At 39.9% G+C, this 24,939-nt stretch overlaps 1 protein-coding gene across 2 annotated transcripts; it reads left to right on the top strand.

The window, feature by feature from the left end:
* Positions 1-14,579: 14,579 nt before the first annotated feature.
* On the top strand, positions 14,580-20,204 carry Tmt1a (thiol methyltransferase 1A). Of its 2 annotated transcripts, none has more exons than XM_004862970.4 (2): positions 14,580-15,464; positions 19,076-19,562. In XM_004862970.4, the coding sequence occupies exons 1-2, from the start codon at positions 14,967-14,969 to the stop codon at positions 19,310-19,312; spliced, it is 735 nt and encodes a 244-aa protein (XP_004863027.1). In that variant the 5' UTR covers positions 14,580-14,966; the 3' UTR covers positions 19,313-19,562. The 2 variants fall into 2 exon arrangements, with proteins under 2 accessions (XP_004863027.1, XP_021098728.1); XM_021243069.2 differs by having other exon boundaries at positions 14,706-15,443; positions 19,076-20,204.
* Positions 20,205-24,939: the final 4,735 nt, after the last annotated feature.

Genomic DNA, 24,939 nt, shown 5'->3' on the forward strand with positions numbered 1-24,939 from the left:
CCTCCTGTGAGTGCTGAGATTACAGGCATGGTCCAGGTACCCCCTCCTGCCATATGGCACAGGTAGGGTCTTATGTTTATTGGGCTCCAAAGTGGTGGAACTTCCAGGTGCTCTCCAGACTCCCTTAAGCCTGAGCTCCCAACTGAGAAACTTGGGCAGAAGACATCTATGCCCGGGGTGGATGCAAACATTGGTGTTATTTTACTTGCACTTTTCTCCTCCTCACCATTAATTTTGAAGGCTCATCCCTCAGGTTCTGATCTGTTTATTTGTATTTACTTCGGTTGCCTAATGCCTTAATACATCCCTGGAAGAAATAAAAACAAAAACAAAAAAGAAAGAAAAAGAAAAAAGAACTACAGAACTGAAAAAAAGGAGATTGAGGAGGATATCAGAAAATGGAAAGTTATCCCTTGTTTGTGGGTAGGCAGAATGAATATAGTGAAAATGGCCATACTTCCAAAACTGCTATGCAGATTTAATGCAATCCTAATCAAAATACCAGTAGCATACCTCACAGAACTGGAGAAAACAATCCCAAAATTCATATGGAACCAGGAGAGACCTAGAATAGCAAAAGCAATTTTAGGCAACAAAGGAAAGGCAAGGGGGGGCATCACAATCCTCAACTTGAAATTATAGTACAAAGCTACAGTGATTAAAACAGTATGATACTGACAAAAAAACAAAACAGACCCAAGGATCACTGGAATAGAATAGTAGATGCAGAAACAACTCCAAACACACTCAGCTACCTTATCTTTGACAGAGGCAACAAACACCTTCACTGGAAGAAAGATAGCCTCTTTAATAAATGATGTTGGGCCAGGGATTTAGCTCAGTGGTTCTGGTGCTTGCCTTGCAGGTGCAAGGGTCCCAAGTTCAATCCCCGGTACAAAAAAAAAAAAAAAAGAAAGAAAAAGAAAAACATAATAAATGATGTTGGGAAAACTGGCTTTCCACATGCTGAAGATAAAACCTAGACTCATATCTCTCACCATGCACTAAACTAAAATGGAAATGGATCAAAAATCTAAATATTAAAACAGAAACACTAAATCTGCTGGAAGACAGAATAGGTAAAACTCTTGAAGACATAGGTGTAGGCAAAACCTTTATGAACAAAATCTGGTTCACACAAGAAATATTACTAAGAATCAGCAACTGGGATCATATCAAATTAAAAGCTTTTGAACAGTAAAAGAAACCACCAGAGTGAAGAGACAACCCACAGCATGGAGAAAAAAATTTTACCAGCTCCTAGAATATATAAAGAGTTAAAAAAAAACCCAACCCCCAAATTTAAAGACTCAGTCCAAAATGGGCACCTGAAATAAATAGACACTTCTCAGATGAAGAAATACAGACAGCAAATAAATACATGAAAAAGTGTTCAACATCACTGATCATTCATGAAATGCAAATTGAAACAACACTGAGATTCCATCTCACTCCAGAAAGAATGGCTATTGTCAGGAAATTAACCAATACCAAATGGTGGTGAGGCTGTGGGGAAAGAAACCCTTCTCCATTGTTGGTGGGAGTGTAAATTGGTGCAACCACTGTGGAAATTGGTATGGAGGTTCCTCAAAAACCTGAAGCTAGCTATTCCCCTTCTGTGTATCTTCCTGAAAGAGTTAAAAGTATTATACCATGGTGATATATGCATATCCATGTTTATAGTTTGTAATAGCTAAATCTTGGAAACAGCCCATATGTCCATCAATGCACGAATGGATAATGAAAATGTGATTTTTATATATGATGGATTACTACTCTGCCATAAAGCAGATTAAGGTAAATGGATGTGCCTTGACACCATAATTTTAAGTGAAATAAATCAGACACACAAATTTAAATATTGCATTATTTCTCTTGTGTAAGAAACCCAAAGGGGAAATAAGGAGCTACATAAAAGACAGAAACAGGGACATAGGAAGAACATGTCCAACTGGGAAAGGAAACAAAGTGGGGGCAGGATTTAAATGGAAATAAATCTTTCGTAAATGTGGAGATGAAAGGTTGAAGGGAGTGGAGGGGAATGGGAAAAAAGAAGAATTAAGATATATTACAGGCACAAATTCCCTATGATGAATGTGATCATTATGGATGGGAAACATGTACGAATTAAAAAATTTTTAATAAAATAGTGTATGTTTACATAGAGGCAAAGGAAATTTTTACACAGTAAGAGGGTGGATGTATTTTGGGTTCTCTGTTCTATTGCATTCATCTATGTAGGTGTTTCTCCATCAATGACCACACTGTCTTCATTACTATAGTTACAGAATGAACTAAGTCATATCTCATTAATATCTATAGCAGTGGTGGTGAACCTATGGCATGTGTGCCACAACAAGACGTTTGTATCATTGAAAACTCTAAAAGGTTTACCATCACTGCTGTATAGGAAGCTATCTTATGATCAGGTAGACTCCTTCCACTTTATCCTAAAACCGAAACAATAACAACAAAAACAACAACAGCAGCAGATTGTTTCAGCTATCCTTGGTATTGTACCTTTCCATATAAATTTTAAAATGTTTGTGTCCACAGAAACCTTGTTGAGTTCTGATAGGAATTTCTTTAGACAATAGATAAATTTTCAGAGAATTGACATTTTTACTATATACTGAGCCTTATAATTCATGAACACAACGGTCTTTTAGGTCTTTGATTTATTTCTTAACATTCTGTAATTTTCAGTATACATGTTTTGTGAAGTTTATACTTAAGCATTTTAATTAGAGTGACTGCAAATAGCATTATCTTTTTACTTCAGGTTCCGTGTTTTCTGAGCATATAGAAGTGCAGTTGCTTTTTATGTGAGATGGCAAGTTTTGATTAACTATGTTGACATAAAAGTTTCTATGGATGAATGAGGATATATATATTTTTTCAGGATCCACTCAATAAGTAGAAATAAGAATCTGTATAATTACATATAAATATTTTTTTTTCTATCAAAATTTAGAATTTTATTTATTTTTATTAAATTCTTTTATTGGTACATTGTAGGTATACAACACAATTACATTTCTCATTGGGACATTTATATATTTTTAATAGGATGATTAGCAGTAAAGAAAGTTGTAATGAAAATGAGTGGTACACTGCAAACAAGAATGTGAAAAAGAGAACTGGAGATGTAGCTCAGTGGTAGAGCACTTGCCTAGCATGCATGAGGTCCTAGGTTCAATCTGCAAGTCCATGAAAAAAAAACAAACAGCAAAAAGAAATACCAATATGATGGTAATAGATGCATGGGTAAACAGGTGCATTGCTATAAGCTCTGTAAGTTTTCAACAAATTCTAGAAATCTATAATAAGTGATATTAAACTGAGTATGTTTCCTACTCTGGAAATTCTACTTTTGAGGACATATAACAAGGAAACAAACAAAAGCCAAGAAAAATGACACAAAAATGTTCATAGCTACACTGTGTCTGAGGAAAACAAAATAACTCAAATGGCTGAAACAGAAGAAAACTATACTAACTAAAAAATTACAAGAATAGTATTATTAAACAGAAATCTACATATGAAATATGAAATAAAAGAAGACTAAAGAAACTGTCAACAAAGACTTAAAAAACACAGAATGCATATACAGATCTTAACAAAAAACAGGACAATTTTGAATAATGTAAATAGGTTGTTTTGTTTTACAGAGCTAGGATTCAAACCAATAGCCTCGTGTGTGTGTGGCACCACTTTTTCCACTGAGTTGTGCCCTGCCCAACAGAATATATTTTATATTGATGGAAATGATTTAAGATAAAAAATAAAATTTTTTAATAAATTATCTGCACAAGATATTCCATCCTATAGCAGGATATCCTGTAGTTGTTAAAATAACAGTAGCTAAACAAAACTGTTGAATTATATATATCCAAAATTTATAATTTATTTTCTAGGAAAAATTTGACCTTCCCTTGATCAAATCAAGGTTCTCTTCTTAAATTGATTTTGTTTCTTTTCGAGATCAAAGTCAGAGCATGAACTCTTTTCATATAGTGTCTCTGTAGTTTGTATTTAATTGAATTTAGCAGGATATTCTTTCATCTTTCTAGTCACCCTAAATGTCACTAGGAAAATAATTTATTGTACAACAGGTATAGTGATTAATCTCTGTTCTTTACATGGATCTGTTCAAGTACCTTTGAGTTCTTGAGTTGTTTTTCTAGTTAAATGCTAAGGAAGATAAATCACTGTTAAATCCTTTGCTTCCATTTCTTATGGATTCTCTTATAAGCCTTAATTAAATTAAGTGAAACTTTCAAACAGAATATATTGTAAAGAAAATTTGGTTCTTTCTGATTTGTGAACAATGGTGTATAAATTGCTAGAGTTGCAGAGACACTTAATGCAAGCATATAATAGATATTGTGAAGTTTTCTGGAATTGATATTTCACACTTATGTAAGATCTAAGTAAATCATTTTAAGTTTCCAGATGACACAAGCACAATAATAATGCGCAGGGTAGCTTAAGCCATGTACAATAATAATGTTCAGGGTAGCTTAAGCCATGTACAATAGTAATGTTCACGGTAGCTTAAGCCATGTACAATAATAATGTTCAGGGTAGCTTAAGCATCCAGATGAGAAGAAAAAAAAAGCTCAGACATCTCAGATTTTAAAACATAATATTGGTGCTTAATTTTTTTTCAGGGCTGGAGATTGAACCTAGGGACTCTTGCACGCGGGCTTAGCGCTCTACCTGTAAACTACATCCCCAGTCCAGCTAGTTTTCTTTTTGTTTTTGAGACAGAGTCTCACTATGCCGTACAGGCTGGCCTTGAACTCATTATGAAGCCAAGGCAGGCCTTGAACTCACAGTGATCCTCCTGCCTCAGCCTCCTGTGAGTGCTGAGATTTCAGGCATGGGCCACCGTGCCAGGGTATTTATAGCTTTAAACTGCAAAGTGAAAGGACTTTCGACATGGCTACCTAGAGGAGCTGTGTCAGAAGTGCTCAAAGAGGATCCACTGAAACCGCAGGTATCCTGTAGTAGAGGGTCTTGCACCCTGAATAAGAGAAGGAATTGGAGAGACATAGATCCGAAGCTAAGAACTCAATCGGGGAGGAGGGAGAAAGGAAAAACAGGACCAGCAGAGCGGTCTGCACGCTCCAGCCTCCGCCCAGCAGCCCGTAGGCAGCCCTCCAAAGAGTCCGAGGGAGGGAACAGACTGCACCCTGGGGAGAGCTGTACAGGACTCGCCCTCACACAGCTCCTTCCAAACACGGGGCGTGTGTGTGTGTGTGTGTGTGTGTGTGTGTGTGTGTGTGTGTGAGACATATAAAGGTAAACCCATTAGAATGACAACAGACTTCCCAATACAAACTTTACAGGGCAAAGAGCTTGGAGTGAAGCCCTAAAAGCAAACAACTTCCAACCCAGATTAACATACCCAGCAAAAATTTCCTTCAAAATAGATGAATAAGGACATTTCATGAAAAAAGGGTAATCTCAAGAGATTTATGAATACCAAACTAACACTTCAGAAAATATTCAAGAATAATCTAGACAGAAACAATGAAATGAACAGAGCCCAAACCAAAATAGATGGAATGAATATATTAAGCATGGCTAATATATTAAAAAGGAAAAAAGTCAACGGCAGAAAAGAGCAAAATGTGAGAAAGTAATCAATACCTCAGTAATAACTCTCAACATTAATGGCCTCAACTCTCCAATTAAGACACAGACTGGCAGGCTGTATCAAAACCCAGCTCCCAACAGTCTGTTGCATTCAACTCATCTACTCAAAAAGAAGAACACTAAAGTTAAAGGATGAAAAACAATATTTCATGGGCCAGGACCCTGAAAACAAGCAGGGGTAGTAATTCTAATCTCAGGCAAAGTAAATTCAAGCTAAAACTGATCAGAAGAGACAAAGAAGGCATTACACACAGTGAGGGGAACAATCCAACAAGAAGAGATAATGCTGGTAAATATATATGCACCAAATATTGAAGCACCTATTTTCATAAAACAAATACTACTGAACAGAAACGATCAGATAAATACTAACACAGTCATAGTGGGTATGGTAGTTGATTGCGTCAATTTGAGTGAATAATGCCCAACTAAATTAGCTCAGCATAGTTCTGGGTGTGGAAGCCCCATCCTAGGGAGGATTATCACCAGAACGCTATAAAAAGGAAACAAAAAAGGAAGGAGAAGCTCCCGTCTTCGCTTTCACCTTGGACATCATCTCTTGGCTTCTGCAGCAGACTCTGGCCTCCTGATACAGACTCACATGGGATACAACAAAGAAGGCTCAGGCCTTCACCTAGACCCTTTGGCTCTCCAGTGCACAGGCAGCCCTTTGCACCCTTCCACACCTGAGTCTGTGGGCGGCCATCATAAGCCGACGTGAAAATTCTTATGTATTTGTATATCTTGTATTATATCTGTTTCTATAGTAAACACTAACTAATACAGTGGGTGATCTCAATACACCACTTTGGCAAAGAGACAGGTCAACTAAACAAAGTATCAATAAAGAAATACCAGAGCCAAACCACATCCTTGGACACAGACACTTAGCAGATATCTAAAGAGTGTTTCACCCTGCTACAACAGAGTATGTACTCTTCTCTGCAGCACCTGGAACTTTCTCTAAAATAGATCACATACTAGTCCACAGAGCCTGCTTAGTAAATATAAAAGAATTGAAATCACCCCATATTTAGTACCAGACCACTGTGCAGTGATAATAGAAATTAACCACAGGAAAAAAAAACCAAACAGAAAATTTAGAGGCACTTAGAAACTCAGTAACACACTCCTGAACACCCAATCGTCAAAGAAAAAATTAAACAATTTCTGAAAGCAAATGACAATGGCAGTGCAACACCCCAGAACGTATGGGATACAATGAAAGCAGTCCTAAGAGGAAGTTCACCATAATCAATGCTCATATTAGGAAACTAGAGCAAGTTCAAATAAATAACCTAATGAGAAACCTCAAGATACTTGAGAAGCAAAATCAAACCAAGCCCAAACCAAAATTAAGGAAATCACAGATCAGTGTAGAAATTAATAAAATTGAGACTAAAATAAAATACAAAGAATCAGCAAATCACAGAGCTAGTTCATCGAAAGAATGGACAAACTAGATAAACCCATAGCCAAACTTACCAAGAGAGAAAAGACCCACATCATTGGAACTAGTTTGCAATCAATTATCAATACAACCCAACCTACACAATTGAAATCCAGAATATATTTATTACCTTTTTTTTTTTTTTTTGTTACCAGGGATCAAACTCGGGACCTTGCACTTGCAAGGCAGGTGGCGGAACCACTGAGCTAAATCCCCAGCCCTATTTAGTACCTTCTATGAAAGCTGTATTCCAACAAATTGGAAAATCTTGAAGAAATGGACAAATTCCTAGACTCTTATGAATTATCAAAACTGGTTAAGAGAACATAAAAATATTGAAGAACCTAATGGCAAGCAATGAAGTTGAAAAGTAATAATTAAAAAAAAAACCCTACCAACTGAAAAAGTCCAGGACTTGATGGATTCACTGTTGAATTCCAATTTTAGTATATGTGCTGCCAAAGTGAGCACTCACTGTTGAATTCTACAAAACTTTTAAGGTCAATATAAGACCAATACCCCTCAAACTCGTCAATGAAATTGAAAGGGAAGTAGTGTTTCCAAACTTATTTCTAGAAGCCAGCATCATTCTGATCCCAAAACCAGACAAAGATTCAACTAAAAAAGAAAACTACAGGCCAATTTCCTTAATGAACAAAGACACAAAAATCTTCAACAAGATATTGGCAAATAGAATGCAACTCATTCTCAAAAGGATCATACATCAAATAGGTTTTATCCCAGAGCTGCAGGAATAGTCCAACATATGCAAATTGATAAATGTAACCCACTACATAAACAGCAGGAGTGGAATTTTTTTTTTTTTTTGGTACCGGGGATGGAACTCGGGTCCTTGTGCTTGCACAGCAGGCGGTGAAACCACTGAGCTAAATCTCCAGCCCCACACTACATAAACTGAAGCAAGAACAAAAGCCATGTGATCATATCAATAAATCCAGAAAAGGCTTTTGACAAAAGCCAACACCTTTTCATGATAAAAACTTTTTTACATGTATATCTCTATTTTATTCATTATTCTAGCAATTATGACATTATGTTACTGCAATTGGTTCCTGTTCTTTGAATTTTGTCAAAATTAAACTGACGGAAATTTCCAACAACTGGATATCACCCTAATAATCACCTCTTGCATTTCATGATTCTAGCATATTTCTATCCAATTAAATAGAAATATTATCAATTTTAAGGGAGAAAAAATTAATACAATATGTTTCCAAAAATCAGGAGAGATTACTTCTCCTTTGGCTTAAATTATCTCTATTCGCAAAACAGCTTGATGATGCTTCTCGGGTGGCCCTTAAACTCCATTACTGTGATTTAAGAAAGAACTTGGGCCAGGGATTTAGCTCAGTGGCACCACACCTGCCTCATAAGCGCAAGGTCCTGAGTTTGATTCCTGGTACAAAAGAAAGAAGGAAAGAAGGAAAGAAAGAAAAAATGAATGAGCCAACGAACTTGTAGGGCTCCACATCTTATGGAGTCTGTCCCCCACCCCACCCCATTCCTCCTCCAAGCACCCACAGCCTCTCAGCCTCACAGCATGTTTACAATCTGTAAAGAGTAGGGAATAAGAATGGCTCTTGACAAGGTCCTGAGTTCCATCTCTGGTACCAAAAAAAAAAAAAAAAGCTCTGGAAAGATAGGAAGGTTCCCAAATGGGTTGCCCTCATGATAAAACCTTTGAAGAAAGTAGGTTTAGAAGGACTTTACCTGAATCTGATAAAAGCTATTTATGACAAACCAATGGCCAACATCATATAAAGTGGGGAAAAATTGAAAGTTTTCCCTCTAAAATCAGCAACAAGACAAGGATGCTCAGTATTACTGCTTCTGTTCAATACTGTACTTCAAACGTTAACCAGAACAATCAGGCAAAAGAAGAAGGAAAGGGGATACACACAGGAAAGGAAGAAGTCAAATTATCATTATTGGTACATGATATTATCCTCTAAGTAAAAGACCCAAGAATTCCATTGTCTTAGTTATTTTCTTGTTGCTGAGACAACATACCCAATGCCCAAAGTTAAAGGAGGAAAGGTTTATTTGGTTCACAGATTGTAGAGGTTTCAGTTCATAATTGGTGGCTCCAAGGCAGGGTGGCATGGGAGGCAGATGTCACAGAGAAGAAACAGTTCATGATGGGCAAAAGGTAGCAAAGCAACAAGGAGCTGCCCCTTTTATCTTTTTCTTCTTTGGTTCTAGGGATCAAACTCGGGACCTTTCGCTTGCTAGGCAGGCAGCAGAACCACTGAGCCAAATCCCCAGCCCCTGCTCCTTTTATCTTATTCAGACCACTTAGGGCAAGTAGCACTCACACCCTTAATCCTAGTGTCTTTGAGCTTACCATTGCACCATGAATCAATTGCAATGTCACACACTCTAGATCCAGCCACCTCTGAAAAATCACCACCTATGATCGATCACTTGAGGCTTTGGGGGGACCTCTGAACACAGCCACAACATTCCACCCCAGCCCCCCAAAACTAATGTCTATCCATTTGTGCAAAAAAGCACTTAGCCCGTCTCTAAGAGTCGCCGAAGTCCGAACAGTCTCAGCACTGCTGAAAAGTCCAAGTCCCAAGTCTCCTCTGAGACTCAAGGCAAACTCTTAGCTGCAGCCCCTGTGCAAGTGCAAAGAAAGTCAAACACGTCCAACGTTCAGTGGCACAAGAGAGACATCTCCATTCCAAAAGGTACAGACAGGAGGATACCAAGGAATTGGGAGCAAAGTAACACCAAAATCCAGCAGGGCAAACATTAAATCCCACAGTTCCACTTCCGGCACCCCTGGCTATCTGGGGCAAGCTGTGAACTCGAAAGAGCCCCACCCCTACAGCACTGCCTGTGTCTTTCCTCATTCCTTTCAGCTTTCCTTGGTCGGTCCATGTTCCTGGCTTCTCTAACCTTCTGGGGTCTTCACTGCACCTTTGGCTTCACACACACAGCTGCACACATTGCCCTCTCAGGGTCACACTGCCTGGCCTCCCAGGCCTTCTCGAATCTGAGCGGAAGCCTTCCTGACCCTACAACTCTTGCATTCTGCATGCACCTAAAACCAGCACCGCATGGATGATGCCAAGGTCTGCTGCCGGCTGGAGCAGGAGTAGCCAGTCTTCCTTCTCTCTTAGCTGTAGGGGTCCAGTGCCTATGAACAAAATCCCAAGGAACAACTTCCCTAAGCTGAGCACCATTCATTGTGCTCTGGGGCTCTCTTCTCAAAGGAAAATCTTTCACTTTTGCAATTTTGAGGCTGCAAAGGATAGAGTCTTTCTGCTTCTTGTGATGCCCTCAGGCCATCTTTTCTATTCTGTTCCTTCTCAGCAATCAAGTTTTCCTCTGCTCCATCTGTCTTTGCAATTCACAGCTTTATTGGAGCTTCCTTTCTGCCCAACCTCAAAATGTTCTATATCATTCCACTGTGCTCTTTGCTCTTGATTCTCAACATAAATGTGGCTAAAAGCCCCCAACAGTAGCCATGACACCACCTCAACAGTAGACTGCCTTGAAATTTCTTCTGCAGGATTAAGTCTGCCACCCTTAATCCCAATTTCAGGCAAAATCTCTGGACATGAGCAAAACGCAGACAAACTTTCTGCCAAGCCATAACATACACTGTTTGGAGTCCAACAGCCAGTGTTGGAGTCCAATAGTCCTTCTTCCCAGCAGAAACCTCCCAAGCCTGGTCTATACTGGCATCATTTCTGTCAGCATTCTGGTCTTCTGAGCTCTAACCAGAATCTCCCACCAAGTACAGCCTAAGGTGTTCCCACTCTACTTTTTGAGCCAGCATCTCCAAACCTTTCCAAACTCTTCCCACAAACCAGTCCCAAAGGCTTCTGAAACACATGGTCAGGTATAATCACAGCAATTACTTCACTTCTCTGGTACCAAATTCTGTCTTGGTTACTTTTCTCATCGCCGAGACAAAATACCCAACACCCAAAGTTAAAGGGGGAAAGGTTTATCTGGTTCACAGTTTGTAGAGGTTTCAGTTCATAATTGGTGGCTCCAAGGCAGGGAGGCATGGCAAACAGGCGTCACAGAAGAGAAACCGCTCATGGTGGGCAGAAGGTAGCAAAGCAACAAGGGGCCTTACTAGCATCCCTTTAATCTTATTCAGACTAATTAGGGCAGTAGCACTCACACCCTTAACCCTAGTGCCCTTGGACCTAGCATTGCATCATGTATTAACTGCAGTGTCACACACTCTAGATCCAGCCACCTCTGAAAAATTCCCACCTATGATCACATGAGGCGTTAGGGGAACATCTAAACACAAGCCATAACATCCATCAAAAACTATTAGGATAACCTATTTCATCAATGTAACAAGATGCAAAGGCAACACACAAAAATCAATAACATTCATGTATACTAGTAATGAACTCAATGACAAAGAAATTAGGGAAGAAATACCATTCAATACAGCATCAAGAAAAATAGAATACCTAAAAATTAACTTAACCAAGAAAGTAGATGACTTCTACAAAGAAAACTACAGAACCCTGAAGGAGGATGTTGAAGAGGACATCAGAAAATGGAAAGATATCCCTGTTCCTGGATAGGCAGAACCAATATTGTCAAAATGGCCATATTTCCAAAACTGATACAAAGATTCAACCCACTGTCAATCAAAATACTAACAGAATTCCTCACAGAACTAGAGAAAGCAATCTTAAAAATTTATATGGAACCAGAAGAGGCCCAGATTAGGAAAAGCAATCCTGGGCAACAAAAGCAAAGCAGGAGGCATCACAATACCTGACATCAAGTTATACTACAAAGTAAGAATGATAAAAACAGCATGGTACTGGCACAAAAACAGACATGTAGATCAATGGAACAGTACAGAGGATACAGAAACATCCTCAGACACATTATGCTCATTTGATCTTTGACAAAGGGGCCAAAAACGTCTTGAAGGAAAGAGAGCCTATTCAACAAATGATGCTGGGAAAACTGGCTACCTATTTGCAGATTGAAGCCAGACTCATCTCTCTCACCATGTACTAAACTAAAACAAAAATGGATCAAAGATCTAAACATTAAAACAGAAACAATGGGGCCAGGGATTTAGCTCAGTGGTGCTGCCGCCTGCCTCGAAAGCGCAAGGTCCTGAGTTTGATCCCTGTTACCCCCTCAAAAAACAAAAAAACAAATACCAAAAACAACGAACTTACTGGAAGATAAAATAGGTAAAACAGACATACAAACATATATTTATATATTTTATAATATATAATAGGATATATATTTTGCATATTAACATATTTTATCTATATAAAATAGATAAATCAGGTATGCAAACTTAAATACCATATGTTATCTCTCTTGAGTAAGGCAAAGTACAAATAAAGAGCAAAATAAAAGACAGGAGGAAACAAGGAGATAGTTCTTTTGCAAATGGGAAGGGGTCCAGGAGAATGAGGGCAAGGGAAGCAAGGAGGGAAAAAAAGAAGTAAAAAAGATTTAAGATGTGTCCATGTGTAAATACTGAATAGTTTCTCTGGTGTTAAAAACTAAAAGTGTAAATAAGGTTCAAATGGTATAAATGATAATGTGAAATAGGAAGTAAAGGTCTAAAGGAACGGGGAAGTGGGAGGGGCAGGCGAAAGGAAAGAAGGGAAAAGAAAAAATAGGAGAAAAGAAAAAACATGGAAACAAAGTCTTTGTAAATAGGGAAGGGTGGAGGGGGTGAAGGGAGGGCAGGGAAATGGGGAAAAAATAAGAACCAAGATACATCATGTAAAGGTACAAGATCCCAATGATGAATGTAACTGTATTGTATACCGAAAATGTACCAATAAACTTAATTTTAAAAAAGATTTAAGATGTGTCACTTACATGAACCAAATACACACAATGAATGTAGGCATTATATGTCATAAACAAGAATTTAAAATAGTAACAACAGAGGAATTTAGCTCAGTGGTTCCACTGCCTGCCTCGCAAGCGCAAGGTCCTGAGTTCGATCCCCATACCAAAATAAATAAATAAATAAATAAATAAAAAAGTAACAACAATGAAAATGAGGAAAGCAGATTTAGAGATGGAGGGAGGGGGTGGGTGGGAAAGGGAAGGGGACTTAAAAACAAACCAGCTGTGTTATGTACATGCACCTCATGAACTATTTTATTTATTTATTTATTTATTTTTGCCAGTTTCGCTATGCAGTTCAGGCTGGCCTTGAGCTCAGTATATAGCCCAGGTTGGCCTCGAACTTGTATCCAATCCTCCTGCTTCAGCCTCCTGAGTGCTGGGATTACAGATGTGCGCCACCACACATAGCTATACTTACTCCTCCTTTAGATGACTGTAAACTTCCTACACTGCAAACAAGTCCTAATAAAATAAAATTTAAAAAAAATTACAAAGGGGTAGGTAATTATATCACTTGTGGATCAGGAAATTATCGACCCTGGCAGAAACTGTCTTGTAAAAACAAATGAGCCAGGCATGGTGGCACACACCTGTAATCCCAGCTCTTGGGAGGCTGAGGCAGGAACTACACAGCGAGACCCTGTCTCAAACCACACAAGTGACTGGAGTTGGAGCTGGGTGAATGATGTACACCTGTAATCCCAGCTACTCAGGAGGCTGAGGCAAGTTCAAGGTTGTTACTTAATCAGATCATCTCAAAATAAAAAATAAAAAAGGCTGGGGAGGGGTGTAGCTCAGTGATAGAGAACTTGCTTAGCATCCAAAAAGCCCTGGGGTTTGACCCCTAAAACTTCAAGGGAAAAAAAAGTAGTAGTAAGGGGTAATCAATAAAATAAAATATGTAAGCTGTGTAGGGTAAAACAAATACTGAAACAACAGAATGGTCCCTGCATCTGCCACCCAGTTTAAAAAGATAAATGTTACTGATGTTTTAAAAAAATTTCTCTGTTTTCTAACTATCCTAAAATGTAGGTTTTCTTGTTAAAAACAGATGCTTGCAACTATTTTCTGAATCCTTGGGCCTCCAAATGTGAATATTCTGAGAAAAAAAATATTTTTGAGGCAGGGTCTTCCTGTGTAGTTCAGGCTGGCCTCAAACTCAAGCCGATCTCCCTGTCTCAGCCTCCCAAGTGCTGGAATGACAGGTGTATGCAACCACACCCAGCAGGACTGTATTTTTCTAAATTAGCTGAGCAATGCAGTAGTCAAACACAATTTAAAGACAGAGACTTATTCTTTATATAGTCAGGCAGCCCCATGTGCTCGCTTTGGCAGCACATAGACTAAGAGACAGGCAGCCCCAAACAGTGATTTAACAACACGCCTGCATTAAAATCGGAGAGCCTTGGCCTGGAATGTAAAAGGAAGAATTCTTGCTGGCTGTGGTTGGCAAAGCATGTCCTTTCCCTTCTTTTTAAAAAACAGGGCTGGAAGAGGGCGGGGGAGGTGTGACAGGGGAAATAGTGGGGCTGGGATTGTGGTAAAGGGGCCTTGGCTTTGGTCTTCTGTTGTGCCTTAACCAGGCTCCACTCACAGACTGTTTCCTTTGTAAAGAGTTAGAGGAATCAGGGTGGGGTGCAAAGTACACAAAAGAAAACTCCAGCAGGAAATCAGCAAAAGAGAAAGGGAAGCAGATCTGGAATAAGGGGTTGTAAGCAACCTTCTTCGGAGGGAAAAGCTGGGAACATTCCCATCTCACTAAACAACGTACAAGGCTAGCCAACTTCTGCCAAAGGGGCGTCCGCCCCAGAAGCCGCGCTCTTCCAGCCCTGCAAGTCCTGACTGCAGCTGATTGGCTCTGGAGGGCGGCCAGGAGCAGCCTGCTTCCTGTCATCAAAAGAGCGCCTTCACCAACTGTTGCTGTTTTTTTTCTCCGCTCTCGCTCTCAGAGATGGCGTTCGTTATCTTTGTCCTTCAGCTAGTCATCTACATCCTGTTATTTCCCATGTACCTGCTGAATTTTCTGGGCTTGTGGAAGTGGATTTGCAAAATATGGTTTCCCTGCTTCTTGTCGAGGTTCACTGTGATATACAACAAACAAATGGCAAGCAAGAAGCGGGAGCTCTTCAGCAACCTGCAGGAGTTTGTGGGCCCCTCCGGGAAGCTCTCCCTGCTGGAGCTGGGCTGTGGCACTGGGGCCAACTTCAAGTTCTACCCACCCGAGTGCAGGGTGACCTGTATTGACCCCAACCCCAATTTTGAGAAGTACTTGTTCAAGAGCATCGCTGAGAATCGACACCTACAGTTTGAGCGCTTCATGGTGGGCGTGGGTGAGAACATGCACCAGGTGGCCGACGGCGCTATGGATGTGGTGGTCTGCACCCTCGTGCTGTGCTCCGTGCAGAACCAGGAGCAGATCCTCCGCGAGGTGCGCAGAGTGCTGAGGCCGGTGAGTGCAGGGTGGGGGGTTAGCAGATCCCTTATGCCCACGCAGTCCCCACCATACTCATCGTAAGGAATTTGTACCTGTACATGATATATCTTGCTTCTTTTTCTTCCATTCCGCTCCTCGCCCTACAACTCTTCTTCCCCTCCTTATTTACAAAAGCTTTGTTGGTACCGGGGATCGAACTCATGACCTTGGCTTTCAAGGCGGCGCAAGAGCATTGGTTAATTTTAAAAAGGGAAACAGCATCTGCCATTCTTTTATATTTCATAGGCACTGTCCATGTACTAACCAAATTAACTCAAAAAAAGCAGATATATCAATTTAAAAATTCTGTACCTTGAAAAACACAATTCTAATTGTTTCTTCAGGCATTCTTTTAGATCTTCTGTAGAAAGTGCCAAACATCAACTAGTGTGCCAGTGAGTTCTCAGGATTAGGACACAGAAACTCAGCATCTGAGTGTAAGAATACATTATTCTTATTTACTGATTGATAACGGCTTACCCTAGAGCCAAAGACAGGTTTAGAGGCATTATATAACCCTATCTTCAAGTCCTTTTCTTATTGAGGAACTCTCTCTATTAGAAAATAAAACTGGCAAGGAGGAGGAAAGGACAAGAAAAAAAAAAAAAGAGAATAGAAGAAAAAAGTAGAGATAAAGCTTTTGTAAGGGGCCAGGGATTTAGCTCAGTGGCACTATTCTCTACGGTGTGGAAGCCGGAGCGTTATTACACAAACCTCACGACAGTTCTTTAAAGCAGATATTTATTATCGTCACACAGGGACAAGGCAACAGTCTCAGAAGTTGACAAACTTGCCTAAAGTTACACAGCTAATAGGTCTGATTCTTAAATGAAAACATTCTGCTGCTGTACCACATGCTTTTACTGGAGCTTCTCATCTCTGACCATTTCTACCTTTTCAGGCTGATCTCTTCTACCATTTCCTAGACACTGGAGCTTCTAGGCTCTCCTTTATCTATACTTGCAGGCAGTGTCATGAACCTGCCAGTGTTTTCAATTACCACACAGACACAGAGTCCAAACCCTAAATGTTTACCTCAAATCTCTCTTCTCACTCCCAAACCGTCAGTCTGCTAGCAGGCTCCAACATCTCTAGTTCAGTGCATATAACCCAGAGGGCAAAACCGACCTGTCTAAGCCTATGTCTCCTCCTCTAACTCATCTTTTGCCATATACTAACAGTCCTTTTTGTTTTTTTAAATCAGGAAATTCCAAGTTTTCTATTCCTGAACACAGGCCTCACTTACATTTACCCACATAACCTGGGGAAACTCCATCACTTAACTTGAATACTGCTCTAAACACCCTGCGTCAGCCAAGTAGGGTTGTGATGAGTGTGACGGTCTCCACAATCTTTGGAGGTGACAGCCAGATCCCTTTTTCCCTACTTCCTGCAGAGGTAGGTAAGACCTCTGAAGACCTTCCAATAGTATGCCACAGCGTCTGTGGTGCCAGTACTTGACCCAGGCAGACTATCCCAGATGGAAGCAGCAGGCGCTTATTCCCACACGGCAATAATTTACACTTAGCATCACAGGTTGAATAAAATACCTAATGACAAAATCTCACCATGAACTCAATAATGTTTTTAGATAAATCAACATTTTCATTTATCATATACATATTTATGAAAATGGTACAAAAGTATAAAACACAGCTATTTGGTCAAGGGAGTGCTTGGTGTGGATTCCGACTCTCCTGCTAGAACTCTATGGTGCTTCTCTATAGGCTTATGAGGCACTGCCTGAGGACATTCTGCAGGGGAATTAAAGGTTTAAAAGGGCTGGGGATTTAGCTCAGCGGTTTCGCCGCTGCTGCGCAAGCGCAAGGACCCGAGTTCGATCCCCGGTACCAAAAAAAAAAAAAAAAAAGCAACCAAATGGTAAACAGCAAACTGGGAAAAGATTTGTAGTATAGTCTTATTATAATAAAATCAGTAAGGAAAAAGCCAATACATCTAAGAGAAAAATAACAAAAGATATCAACACGTGAATCAAGGAAGAAAAAAATCCCATTAACCAATAAGCTCAATCTAAAGGCTTTATACCTAATTAAGAATATTAAAGCTGGGCATGGTGGTGCACACCTGTGATCCCGGCACCCTAGGAGGCTGAGGCAGGAGGGCTGCAACCTGGAGCCCAACCCGAGTAATTTTTGGTTAGAGAAAGGCCTTGTCTTAGAACTTAAAAAAAAAATTAAAAACAGGCTGAAGATGTAGCTTAGTGAGAAGGTCCTGGGTTCAATCTTTAGTACCAATAAACAAACAAACAAACAAAATGTCATCTTGTCCATCAAATTGGCAAAGTTTTTTTTAAAGTGGTGAGTAACCGGTTATGGGAAATGCATATTTACATGCATTGCTGGCTTGAGTATAAATGTGATGCAGCTTCTCCAGTGGATAATTTGAGAATTTATACCAATGATTTTACTTTTTTTTGCGGGGGGCGGGGGTACCGGGGCTCGAAGTCCTTTGGCTTTTGGGACAGGCGGTGGAACTGCTGAGCTAAATCCCCGGCCCTATACCAATAATTTTAAAAAGGCACATACCACTGGCTCAGCAGTTTTATTATTTTTTTTAATCAGAATTACTTGTTTGGCAGTAACCAGAGATATTTATCAAGATGGTTATAATATGTAAGAATGTTCACTATGACAGTATTTAGTATGAAAAATCAGGAAGGACCTAAATGAGAATGAAAATGGTTAAATAAGCTATGGCACCTTCAGTGGTATGAAATGTGTGAAGATTTTTAAATCATGTTTTAGAATAATATTCAAATACATAGGTAAAATAGATAAGGTTGGAAAGCACTGTCTATTATAGTTCAAATCTTAAGGTAAATACACAAATCCACATGCACACTAAATCTTGACAGTAGTTCTCTCTAGTGATGGAATAGTAGCTCATTGTTTTTCTTCTCAAACTTCTGTATTTTCTGAATCTTCTAAAATAGGTATATATTGCTGAAGCAATACTGCCAGCTTGTAGAGCCAGACTGCTTAGGCTCAAAGCCTGCTTCTAACATTTATTAGCCTTGTTCCCTTGGGCAAGTTACTCATTTTATGACCAGTGATGGTACTAGTAACTTACCAAATAGCATTGTTGAGAGGATTAACTCAGTTATCATAGAAGCATTAAGGATAACAGTTGGCATGCAGTGAGTGCTTTAAATTTTAGCTACTGTAGCTGGGCCCGGTGGTATGTGCCTATATAATCCCAGCACTTGGAAGCCGAGGCAGGAGAATTGCTGTGAATTCAAGGGCAGTCTGGGCTACATAGTGAATTCAAGGCCAGCCAGAACTTCGTAGTGAGACTCTGTCTCCAAACAAACAAACAAACAGTTTTAGATATTATGCATTATTCTTATGACTAGAAAATACATGTTAATTGCTTTACGTTGTCAGCTCTGTATAATATTTGACAGAAGTTGAAACTACTGACCAAAACATGTCTTACCAAATTTTAGTTTATCCATGTCTTCTCATAAAGTTGGTCTCTGGGGCCACTGACATCGGTGGCTTCAGTCAGCTTATAAATCTGTTTTCTCCAAACCAAAATCCTTGAAAGCTTTTTTCTTTCTTTCTCAGGGAGGGGCTTTCTATTTCCTGGAGCACGTGGCAGCAGAGCGTTCAACGTGGAATTACTTCTGGCAACAGGTCTTTGATCCTTCCTGGAACCTTGTGTTTGACGGCTGCAGCCTGACCAGGGAGAGCTGGAAGACCGTGGAGCGGGGTGGCTTCTCCAAGCTGAGGCTGCAGCACCTGCAAGCCCCACTGTCCTGGGTACTGGTGCGTCCTCACATCTACGGCTATGCTGTAAAATAGTGCAGGGAACCAGTGGAGAGCTGCTGCAGCTTTATGCTTAACACGCTAACTGGGAAAAGGGAAAATCTTTTTTGGTAAAGTTGAATTCATCCTTAAAAGTTTCTGTTATAGCCTATTTAGCCATTTTCTTTTGTCCCTCAAAGAAAACCAACCAAACCAAAACAAACAAACAAACAACAAAACCTCTGAAGTCTCCCTTCAAAGGAAAAAATGGATCTTCATCATTGAAGTCCACCATTATCTCCAAACCTTACTTCATTCAGCGACTTGGAAAATTTTCCAATTATCTTATTTAAATTGTTACTGATCAGATTTTAGTTTCACCTCTTTCAGAGCTTGGTACTAAAAAGCAGTTAAATCACTTCAAAGTAAGACTTTGAAAAGGGAGCAGCGAAGAAACCTTAATAATTCACAAGTCGAATAAAGAAATTCAGGCGAATTGAAAATCTATGTCTAATTAGCACCAATTTCCTGAAAAAGAAATCTGAACCTGTCATTCTAGGTGTTGTTTGGCTTTCAGAATTAATGTGCCGACCTGCCACATGCAGTTCTGCTCAGCTTTATGTCTTTCATTCCAGTGTTCCACCAGTTTGTTTTCCTGGATTCCAGTCCTTAATACTTAAGATAAAGACCATATTGACACATATTAGTATACCATAGAACTATTTAGGAAGTTAAGGTTCTTGAGTTCATTCTCCTTACTGTCTAGCACGTACTTTACTGAATTATAATAGATTGCAGGCAAGGAAAGGGGCCTTTGGAATTAGGAAAAGCTTGTACAACTAAGTATACTATGTGAGAAGCCCTAAAAAGCCAATCAATCCATGAATCTGTAAAGAAGTAGGCAAGTGTATTTTGGATCATTCAAATAAAAATTCAACACTTGTCAAAAGATGTTTTCTTTGTTCTTTGCAATTATAGAAACCATAAAAGTCATCAAAAGTGCTTCGAAAAGAGGTGACAGGTTGTTCAGTCAGAGGATTTAATGGGATCTTCACTAATAGTTTGCATGTATTTAACAAATACAGTATATTTTCTGAGATTATTTTGCAAAAACCTATTTTAAATAACAAACCAACCAAAAAATTCACATTCAATTTTAGGAATGGAAATAAATGAAATAGTTTATATCTCTTCCAGCTTGATTTCATTTTCCTTAATGTCTCTGAGAGGCCACTCCTTCATTTTTAAAATTAAGCTATATAAACTTACAGATTTTTCTTCCTACAGCTAGGTAAATATAAAAACAGCTAAGCAGATTTTAGAAAGAGCAATACTGGAAGGATCATGATGGGTTTTGAAAGGTTTAAGTGGAAAGATCTCATTTTGCAATGGACGGAACAAGAAGACAGGAAGCATGTCTACCTCTTGGACATGCAGTTACTGGTACAGTGAGGGCGGGTCCCTACCTACGTTCTCCTGAGCTCTGGAACACAAATCTCCTTCCTCTGTAGTCTCCCAAAGTAGGAAACACCTGCATCTACCCTCTTCACTATTGGTAAGGAGATCTAGTGACTGAGAGACACGAAAGCCACAGATGTACCCGGTGAAGTGTTGTCACGCTGGAAGATAATACCGAAGTGCTAGGTACTCCCTCCTTTCTAAGTGATGTGGCAACTTTCACCCTCACTTTTGATAGAAAAAACTGAGGAGAGAGATATTAATAAATTGAGTTTCTTACAATTATTCTACAAATTACTGAGAAAGTTTTAGAAGCCCAGATTCCCAAGCCTCAATATCTGCTTTGAAAAGCCTAGCTGCCTTATTATATTCTAACAGTGTGCATTCTCAGGCCCAGACAACACAGTTATCCTAAAAGCCCCATGGAATGGCTTAAACAGAAAAGGGGTGGGGTGGAAATATGTCCCACGCCTTTCATATCCTATGTTGGTCTGAATTCCATTGATTGCAAGTGACAAAACTCTCAATCTAAAAAGGCTTAAACTGAAACAGGACTTTCCAGACTCAAACTGATGAAAAGCACAAGGGCGGAAAGCCTCAGGCACAGCTTCAGCAGGGCTCAGGAAATGTTATCAGGGGCCAGATTATCTTAGGGTTATCTCTGCCCTCCTTCTCTGTCCGATTAGATTAACAAGTTGGAGAAGATGGAGAAGACATTGCAATCTTCATGCTTCCAGGACCCAAGGCCATAGAAAAGAGTAAATCCACTTTCACAAAAAACTCCAGCTAAAGACCTGATGAGCATAAACTGGCCCAGCTGACAGTACCAAGTCACAAGATGGTGGGGATGGATGGCTCGCTCTAGGGCAGAGCTTCCTCCCTGGGGCTGAGCACGTGCAGAGGCAGAGGGAAGTATGTATCTTCCTAATGAAGAGGAGGCCTGTGACCGGGACAAGGGAAGGGAACAGCTGTTGAGAAGGCGCACAACAATGCCATTAGCCCACTGATGGATTCCCGATCAAATCTCTCCGATGGGAGATTAAATAATACAATGCTGAGATAACTGCCTGCCACAGGCAAATAAGAGACGAAAGGAAACACCGGCTCTGGCATTTAAGTGACCTAGGTTGTCTCCGCTGTTCCAAAAGGGTTAAAGTATTCTGGCATACTGAGTTAGTTACTCAAAAAACATCAGGTATGAGATTGTTTTGACCTTTGTGCTGTTTCCCAAAAGCAGAAGATGAAATTCTCATATAAGCACTGTTAGACTAACCCTTACCTTACTAGGTACTCCTCTACCCTAATTATCCTCACCTAAAGTCTTATCACATTTTCAGTTTACTGCTCTGTCCAGTTCAGTATAAATTAACTGATGCTAACTGTTTCTTTGGGTCTCTATTTTTTTCTCTAATCTCATTTTTCCATATCTGTAAATGGGGTTAATATTTAACTAAAGGGTTATAGTGAGGAGTAATCAAGTGGTGAATGTGCCTGGCACTTATTGCTACCTTTATGCAATAATTTTTTTCTTTGTTGTAATGCTTAGAATTTATTCTTGGACTCTTAAGCCTCATGCATGCTAATCAAGTGCTCTGCCTCTGAGCTACACACCTAGCCACCACCCTGTCACCTACTTTTATTTAACTGACATGTACTATTTACTGGGTGCCTACTATGTGCTCTGCTCCTAGTACGTAGGAAAAAAGTACAGGGCACCAGGATGATCTAGACCCTCACACAGGGGCGGAGATCCAAGGCTTCCCTGTGGACTCCACCTCTGAGCTAAATTCCAAAGGATGACTAAGTAGTATTTCCGCCTATTAGAACAGCCTGCACCCTGGCTGAATAAAAGGAGGAAGCTATCCAAGACACTATAAGTGAGCAAGCAGAACTGGGCATCAGAGCTTGGAGAGCAGGTTCTGGGACGGCTTCTATTTCCATCAGCTTTTACCTAAATTTTGTTAGAACCCTAGACCCATGAGCTCAACACACATTTTAATAGGTAACCAAAAAACAAGGAACAGAAAACCTCATGAACATTTCTTGTATTTATTTCTTGTCTTAGGGACACTTGATTCCCAAGTGTTCTGATTGTTTCCTCTGAATTCTACATATTTCATACTTGAATAGAAAGAGAAGCAAACATTGCATAATAGTTCTTTCTGTACTCTTGACCTCAAAGTAAGCTTCTCTTGGTGTTGTGTTGAAAAACACAGAACTTAACATACTTGAAATTCAATTCTTGTTCAACTATTAAGGCAATTGAAAGTACAATGAATCACAGCACACTAATGTCAACAAAAGCAAAAAGAAAACTATTCAGTAAGAATAGTCATTTTAACCCTCTCAATATTTCAAACAGAAAACATTAAGGCTTCATTAAAGAATCACAAGAATTCCCTGATGAGGGGTGGAAACCACTGGTTAGCCCAGTGCCAGAAAACAGGGGCAGAGGTTATGTTAACTGAGAGTGAGGAAAGTAAGATAGGGTGGTCAGTGCCCTCAATTTCGTGTTTGGTTAAAAAAATAGGGGTGCCCCCCACAGTGCAAGCAAGGAGGCCTGCACTGGGCACACAGCAGCCCCCAACGCGAGGGTGTGACCATCCACCAATGCCAAGCCAGCCGTACATTTTGCTTTCCCTTGGCACAGAGCAGTGCGGGTGCAGACTAACCAACTGACTGCTCCGGATGAGGACAATAGCCAGGGAGAGAAGGTGAGCCCGAGAGCCAGCAGGCTCACAGAGAAGTATGGACCTGGCCAGCACCATGAGAAACTCCAGTGTTACCAGCCCCCCATAGTGACGAGGTGAGAGACAACCACAGGAGGCCAGTGCCAGACCAGAGTGGGCCTGTCCTTTGTAGGGAGAAACCAGACCTCAAGACTATCAACTCTAGGCCACATGAACCCCCACAACGTGCACTACATCCAGCAGAATCCAGAGGGTTGATCGTGTTTCCCATCTACCAGTGTGAGCAGGGACGTGTCTTGGCTTGGACAGGAACCGGAGTTGTGCCTGAATAGCTGGAAGGGCTTCTGGTGCAGGGAGGGCACCTCAAAAAGGACCTAAAGTTAGGTGGAGAAAATCGTGACTAGCTGGATTCCAAGACTGCAGATCCTGGGAAAAAAATCACTCATTCAAAAATTTAGAGGCTTGGCTGGGGATTTAGCTCAGTGGTTCTGGTGCCTGCCTTGCAAGCCCAAGGTCCTGAGTTCCATCCCCGGTACCAAAAATTTAGAGGCTTTTTGACTCACTTTATTTAATTTTTAAATTTATTATTTTTTCTTTCTTTCATCAGGTTTTTTTTGGGGGGGGTTAAGGTTTTCTTTTCTCCTTTTAATTTTTTTCTTTCTTCTGATCTTTCTTTTATTTCCTCTAGTTTTCTATTTTTCTTTTTTCTTCTTTTTCTCTCCTGCAACTGTTTTCTAAAATTATTAATTTCCTTTTACTCAATAGGACCCCCACTTCACTTTTTTCTCCTCTCTCTCATATTCCATTGATTAATTTTTCAAATTTTACTCTTTTCATTCTCTGGTTCTCCACTCCCTCTCCCTTTACAAGTATAACTAAGCTTTAGGACTCTTTGGGTAGCTAGTTAACTTTACTCTGCTAATGTTCAATACTGTTCTATTGTTGGTAGAAGTAAAGTTGTTCCATTTAGTAGATATTTATGATAGGTCACTATTTTGTTTTAGCATTCATACTTTAATTATAGATCTTTTTTCTATGGTTAAAGATGGTACATTATTGGTCCTTAGGGTTTGTCAGTATTCAGTTTGTCTTTGATGCTATAACTGATACTGATTCTACTACTATAGCTAAGATATCATAGTTGTTGGTATTAAATGGTTTTCTTGAGATGCCCACATCTGTAATAATATCATGAATGATACTGTGGCCCATTCCTGGAGAACAATGTACTGGGACAAATGTGCTGCAACCTTCTATCCCAAGTAAATGGAGGTGGTTGGATCCCGGGACAGAGGCAAAGGCCAATAGTTAGCCATGCCCAGAGGACACTGCTAAAAAGTAGCCATTAACTAAAGAGGTCTCCACGTTAGACACAAAACTTTCAATCCACAAGTTTGGACACAAAAACAAACAAAGTGAAAAAAAAAAAAAAACATGAGAAGACAAAGCAACAAAATTCCTCCAAAAAAACCAAACTCCCCCAAAGCTAATCCATGGGCATCAACAGGAGGGAACCAAAAGCCACACAACCAAATC

Source organism: Heterocephalus glaber, unplaced genomic scaffold (assembly GCF_053883595.1).
Source record: "Heterocephalus glaber isolate CG9 unplaced genomic scaffold, H.glaber_assembly_v1.0 deba00001733, whole genome shotgun sequence".
NCBI classification, from domain to species: domain Eukaryota; kingdom Metazoa; phylum Chordata; class Mammalia; order Rodentia; family Bathyergidae; genus Heterocephalus; species Heterocephalus glaber.